General features: G+C 42.5%; 1 protein-coding gene across 1 annotated transcript in view; it reads left to right on the forward strand.

Moving 5' to 3' along the window:
• LOC118477837 (trithorax group protein osa-like) overlaps positions 1-7293 on the forward strand; it is a 19730-nt gene extending 12437 nt beyond the window's left edge. The window contains exon 2 of the mRNA XM_035970228.1: positions 2028-7293. Within this exon, the coding sequence (XP_035826121.1) occupies positions 2028-3037 (1010 nt within the window). The 3' untranslated portion in view covers positions 3038-7293. The remainder of the gene's footprint in view (positions 1-2027) is intronic.
• Positions 7294-7320: the final 27 nt, after the last annotated feature.

Raw genomic sequence — 7320 nt, forward strand, 5'->3', positions numbered from 1 at the left:
TGTGTGTGTGTGTGTAAGAGAGAGAGAGAGAGAGAGAGAGAGAGAGAGAGAGAGAGAGAGAGAGAGAGAGAGAGTTTGTGTGTATTTATAATGTATATAATTAATGTGTATGTGTGTGTGAAGTTTTGTCTAAAATATTCTATGGAACCCTGATGAAACATTAATATACAGAAAATAGCACTGCTGGTTTAAAAAGTGCAATATAAGAAGAAAGGAGGAAAAACACGCATTTGGATGTCCTCAAAAGTTATGCAAAATAGGAAAAGGTTCATGGGCGTTTTAAGCACAGTTCGGTGGTAGTTAGTAGAGGGGCTCTTAATTCCTTTTCTTTCTAAGATATGATGTGCAAGCGTTTGTTTTACTATTTGATCGAGCTAATAGTTTAGTCAGCCCACATAGGCAAATAAAACCCGTATGAATTGACTACTATACTGCAGGATATGATACTCTTAGCCTCTGAGAACATTTAAGTTTATGTGTTTTTGTGTGATGTTCGTTTCATCGATTAATTACAACAAAGTTTATGATGAACTGAGTTTCTTTTTAGGTGTTTTTCTCTCAAAATATTTCGATTGTGCAAGCCATTTTTATGATTTCAATGATAGACCTACGAAAACGCTGCATTGTTATCTATCTGGAAAGAAAAATAAAACAACCCCCCCCCCTCCCCCCCAAAAAAAATGTTCAAGTAGGTATCCTTCCCAATACCGTGTCTTGTTAACCATCAGAAAAGCAGTTAGTGCCGGTCGTATATGCTTTGGACTTGACGTTTGGCTGACCCATGGCGCATGTTCTCTGGGAAAACTGCTTGTTGTCTTAGGAAATAAGAGCCAAGGGGTCAGCGAAGATTGGACACAAAGGAGACTTCGTTGTGGTCAAAGGATAATAGCGTTTGTGGTCGGGCTAAATACTTTTCTGGTACTTGTACCTGTATGCACCTTTCCAAAGTATAGACTCACTGACGCTTCTGCCTTATTGTTTTGTTTTTCTGTGTGTGTGTGGAGGGGGGGGGGGTAGCAGAAATGAGACGATTCCTCCTTCTAGGCAGTTTTGCCAAAAGGTGTTTTCGCTGATATTTTTGTTCTTCTTGACGTTTTGTTGTAGTGGTTCTTAAAGATACTGATCGTGATTGGTCCAAGTTGGGAAAAAATGTTTTTCTGTTGCTCATTTTCGTAATATTTGGTTACTAAAAATTTGAACTTCTTTCTTTAGCTGTCATTTGATAGAGGAATACTCGTTTTCTTGATAATTTATTATTCCATCTCTCAAAAAAAAGTAAACTGGTCCCCCTGAAGAAGACATAGAATCATGTACATGTTGTCAGTTCCCTGTAACTGGTGAGCAAACATGATTTATGTTGCGTTTTTAGTCAGTTTACTTTTTATTTCCAAAAGCAATCTCCCCCACCCCCATCCACAATCACCCTCTCTCCTTTTCTCTCTCTCTCTCTCTCTCTCTCTCTCTCTCTCTCTCTCTCTCTCATTCTCTGTCTCTATCTTTCCCTCTCTCTCTCTCCCCCTCTCTCTATCTTTGTCTTTACCTCCTTCACTCACTTCCTCACTTCTCTTTCCCCCTCACTCTATTTCTCCTCCCCCCGCCCCCCCCTCTCTCTCTCTCTCTCTCTCTCTCTCTCTCTCTCTCTATCTATCTATCTATCTATCTATCTCTCTCTCTCTCTCTCTCTCTCTCTCTCTCTCTCTCTCTCTCTCTCTTTCTCTGTTTCCTGCTTTCTCTTTTTACTCTCATTTTCTTCCTGTTGTTCTCAGTCTTTCCAACTTTATTTCGCCCGTTCTCCCACCCTTTCGCTTGTATGTCTATGTGTGGCGGGATGATAGGTGCGTGTTGTTCTTTTATTGCTTGTTCTTTAGGCCAAAAGGCTAGAACTTAAATGGTCGCTGGATTGGAAAAATGAAGCATTGCTTGTTATCCTAAAAATATGCTAACATTGAAAATTATATAACAAATCCTTTTAATTCCATATAAATTCACTCACCACCCCTCTAACCCTCTACTCCCTCATATTTCAGATCCTTCACGGCCCAGTGAAATCACCGAGCCGTCAACGAGCGCCACCTCCATGCACGCCGGCCGGATGTACGACCCCGGCCCCGAGCCCCCACACCCGCCTCACAGCCACCTCCAAGGACCCGCACACAGCAGTGACCTCAGCATGCCGCGCCGACCTCAGAGCTTCGGGAACCCCCACATGGCCTCATCCGGTACCCCTCCGAGTTTCCTCAACATGCCGGCCCCTTCCCAAGTTCAAGGTTACTCCGGCCCCAGCTCCGGAGCCGTGACGTCACAAAACGGAGCCATGGTGCCTCCTCACATGGAGGGTCCCGCCTCGGGATCTCTCAAGCGGCCGGATTCTCTGTGCTCCAACAGTAACGACTCCGGTCTAAGTGACGTCAATTGTACCTACTCTGAGCAGACGCTTGACGGTCTTCGCCCGAAAATCTGGTCTCTGGCTCATGTAGCCACGTCGGAACCCGGCTACATGAACCACGCCGTTACCCCCAGCGGCAACAGCAGCAGCAGCAGCAGCAACAGCAACGTGAACAACAGCCTATCTCGTAATCTGAGCTCACACCCAAGAGGACTTATCGGTGGACCCATGCCTACAGGAGGCATGGGTCAAGGTCATATGCCCCCAAGCATGCTGGCAGGCTCTATGGGTCTCACTGACAATACTCACCTCTCCTCCGTTCCACCACCACCCTCCTCCTCCACGCCCTCGTCAATGCCTCCTCTCTCGGGACACATGTCTCACCAGTGGGGATCTATATTCGGCAGTCACGGGCTAGGAGGAGCTCCGCTTGGTGGCGCTGGGGGCGGCGCTGGTGGAAAGTCCCCGTGTGGACCGGGACCTCTATTCCCCCCTCAGTCAATTCCTCCGGGTATGGGCCCAGGGATGCCCAACGGTCCGCCTAACACGATGGCCACCTTACATTCTTCCTCACCCTCTCCGTCAGCTTATAATCAAAATATGTCGTCGCCGGCCAGCTACTACCCTAACCAGAAAATGACAATGGACTGACCACGAAGTAAGGTCTTTCTGCCTTGACTATATTCACTGACTACTCTTCATGGTTGACTGTCTACATACATGTATCTCATGACTGTGAGAGAACGCGCTTTCTATCTCAATTTATATTTCGTACATGTGCTTCGCTTTTGCACCCACAGTTAACAGGAAGGACGCCGTAAGCAAAATACTTTTTATACGTGTATTTTTGCAGTGCCCAGTTACTGTTTGGTGACTGTTCTCAAATCAACACCGCCTGTTCTACCTTTCGCCATGGAGAGATTCAGAAAGAATCCTTTTCGTTCGTGTGTTCATGAAACTTGATGTAGGTACGGATTGGTGCTTTGTATGATCTGGACTTAGAAAAGTCACGTCTTGTGATCATTGGTCAAGAGGTCATCTTCATAGAATGTTCCTCTCGAATTGGTTCATGTTCCAGTGGTGACAAGCTTGTGTCGTAAGCATGATGGGGTAACTTATATTAGAATAAACCTGTTTGATTTCGACGCCCAAGTCAGGCCACTCAAAGCAGAAGATGGTGAAGAGAACGACTGGGGATAATTAAGAGGCCGTTTAGATGTGCAGTGTTGACAGTGGGTTAAGGTTTATAGTACTAAATTCCAATACGGATGGAAGAAAAGTACGTTTAAATTGTCCAAGTCGGCCATCCATTGAAGAGGAGAAAGAAGTTGTTTTAAACAGGTGTACATAATGAACAGTGTAATTATAATGTTCTAAAACGCAAGGGGGAAATTGGGAGGAGCTCGTTTGTGCACGAAATTTTCTTTGACAAGTGTTAGTTAGAGCAGATTCAATTGCACTTCTCTCTAAATAACTACAACAACCCCTTTCGGAAATAACATTCCAGCAAGCAATGGCAAAGAAAAACTGGCAGCATCCTCAACTAATTCAGCAGTGTTGCATGGGGAAACATGTGACTTTAATGAAAAGTGTCTTGGCAATTCTGTACCTCAAACAATAGTTAACACTTGATCTGTGTGCGTCGAGATTGCTTTAGATGAAGCGGTAGAATTTAAGGATAACTTTGGAAGACGTGGTAAAATCTAAACATAGCTTTGAATGACGGGGTAGCGAAACATACCTTTGGATAACATGGTAGAATCTACACATAGTTTTGGGTGACGTGGTCCTGTTGGTGGAGAATGTACTGAGATCCATGCACTCACACCTGAGGCTGAAGAAAAGGGTCATAGTTTACTTTCGTTAGATTTTCACATGGAAACATGTTGTTAAAGAGAGGTCGAGAGAAGAATAGAATAAAAACCTTCAGTATGAAAAGAAGGGCGGCAGAAACCCGCAATTACCTCAGGAAAAGTATGAAACGCGATCATGTACCACCGCTTAGGTCAGACTAAAACTATCAAGTATACAGCTACTGGGATAGCAAGTTCGTCATTATATCGATCTTGAACAGTTTCGGGGTTTGTCAGAACACCGTATGTTTTTTATGTGGAAGCGATTAAATATTCGTCTGTGGACGAGATAAATACTTATCTCGTATTGTATGCCCTTTTCCATAGTATACACTCACATTGTTATTTTGTGGAGTAGGTCCCACACAATAGTCATCTCACCATACAGAGTCAAAAGTAATTAATAAGGGCAAAGTTTAGAGAACGTCTTTCACTTAACTCAGTGCGCATATCAAAGGACCAGCATTCTTAGTATGTGACATTTTTGGTCTGTGCTATATATAAATCCCTCCATCGTTACTGACCAAAAAACTGTCTCACGATACAGGACAAAACAATTTTATTCAAACTATATTATACTAAGCCTAATTGGGTACTAATTTAACACGCTTTAGATAAATCATGGGATGTCGGGGGGGGAGGGGGGGTTACCCCCATCAAACCCCGAGACGAAAAAACAACAACTTTTGAGGAGTTTTAGAGGAGTGGAGGAGGGGGGCATCTGTTTTTACCTCAAACTTGATGTTTTGCAATAAGGTTTGAAATTATTTTGAAAACGATTGATCCGGGACAATAACATGTGTGAGTTGCAACTAAAAAAATACAGTCCGTTTGACCCCCCAAAACAGTGCGTCGGTGTAGGGGAGTGAAAGTAAAAATGTACCGTCTGCTTTTGTTCCCAATTGCTTTTGCAGGGGAGGGACAAAGGAACGGCGGAATTAGGTGCAGGCCTTCATGCGCAGACGATGAGTTTTCGTCGAGGACGTTCTCTTGACTTCTACCTTAATACGATCCATATGTTCAGATAGACGGACATAATGTACCAAATTCATAACTAACAAGTAATTATTAATCTCTGCTTGTTAACAACGGCTGGAAAGCATTTGTTTTGTCATAATATAATAGTCAAAAGCAGACGCGGTACTGTTGGTTTAGAGAACTGACCTTAGAAGAAGAGAAAACAGGTTAAGAGTGTGGGGGGTATGGGGCTACGTGCCAGAATTTGAGTTCTACGAATGATTGGTGTTGAAACATTAGCATCTGTTTTCACAGTTTTTCAGAATTTCCAATAAGCCCTGTGGCCTTTTCTGAAAGGACAATGCTCCTGTGCTCCGCAGATGTTTGAGGACTGTAGACGTAGGTAGTAACGTTCACCTTTGTTAACACTTTTCTTCATAAATTATCGAAACTGTGTCTATGGGGGCGGAAAGCGACCGACTTTTCAAAACAGTTATCTCAAAAAATGTAAAATTTACTAATAGAACATTATGTCACCAGGAATGCTTGTAGTCTTGTATGGGGCCAATATGGCATAGTGCAATTTGTTTAAATGTATGTAGTAATTTTAACTATGTATAAGGCCTTTTTCGACCTTTCCAGAAAACATATTATTTTACTCTGTCATTATGCCACTTAAAAAGGACTCTAAGGGTTAAATGTTACGATATAAACTACATTATATGTTAAAACTGGCTTGACATAGGAGTGCTCGTCAGACATTTAGCGATTTCAACATGTGTGCCTATCACTATTAGAATAATAATGGTCTGACACCAGCGAGAAGCTTTGAGTAAAAGTTTCGTAAGAATTAGAGCTATGACCTAAATGTCCATTTCAACTGTCAGAATAATATTTCAAAAGAACCGTTTCTGAGGTTGGATCTTTGTGTGATCAAGAGATGTGACAACTGAAGTCCATTGTAGTAATAAGTCTGTTTGCACAAGAAGTAGAGATAGACACTCGAATTTTCAAGGGCACATTATAATATGGGACAACTCCAAGTTCAAGCCTCGGTTCGGACACGGATTTTTTTCGCCCCCTCCTGCCCACCCAGCAGTAATGGATACCTTACTCCGAGTAGGAGAAGTAAAGATGGTGTGGAAAGAAACTGGCCACCCTACCACAATATGCCGAAGGCCCAGGAAGCTTTCTCACTAACAAGGCAAACCCTCATTGTCCGAATCGGATGCGAGAAAAACTTTACTTTACCCAAAGCCGTCACCGTCTCCATGACTGATGCGATTGCTTGCCAATTTCGTGCTAATGAAGGGTGTAAAATATCAGCTCACTAAAGCCTTATTTGACAACTTTTATACTCTAGATTTTAGCCCCCCTCCTCCCCCTTCCTCTTCCATTAGCTTTGAAATTGTACTGTCAACTATTCTCTTTTCTTTGTAAACGTATTCAAACGATGCTTTCATGCAGGGTAGGCCAAATTCATCCTTACACAAACAACGCCTCTAGATTTTCAGTATCGCTTTCACGTAAATTGTAAAAAAGAACGTATTATGTAAGAGACTTTACATTTACAATGTACAATTTCTGTTCACTGTGTAAATAGTTGTACTTTCCCGTGAGAGCGCACACGACAATGTTATGCTTGACCCACCATTGTTGCTGACGTTGCCATACTATCTATCAAATTGCAAATCGAACAAATGAAACTGAATCAAAAGCTGAATGTAGGCGAACCTTATACGATTAATCTGATTAATTCTGATTGCAGTTGAAAAAATCTGTGTTTACAATAATATTATATTTCTGCCATTCATTGTTTTTAATACTGATGTATTTCTTTTCACGATTGGAAAATGATTTTTTATTTGGTCATCGTATTATCTACTTTGATGAAATTGTATAACCCGCTTGACTGATTCTGCTCATTTTCCCTCTTCGGTCGGAATCATATTATTGTCTGCATCAGATCTGAAGCCCGGTCTTTGGGCAAAGGCAGTTGTCATTTCCAGGTCTTTTTTCTTCTCTTTTTTAGGGAGGAGGGGGGTGTTTACCCAAATTCTACACCTTAAGACAAGTAACACTGGGAGTTGCGGGGTTGGTTAGGGGTCGGTAGGGTGGGGTGGG

The sequence above is a fragment of the Aplysia californica genome, unplaced genomic scaffold (assembly GCF_000002075.1).
Source record: "Aplysia californica isolate F4 #8 unplaced genomic scaffold, AplCal3.0 scaffold00239, whole genome shotgun sequence".
NCBI lineage: Eukaryota > Metazoa > Mollusca > Gastropoda > Aplysiida > Aplysiidae > Aplysia > Aplysia californica.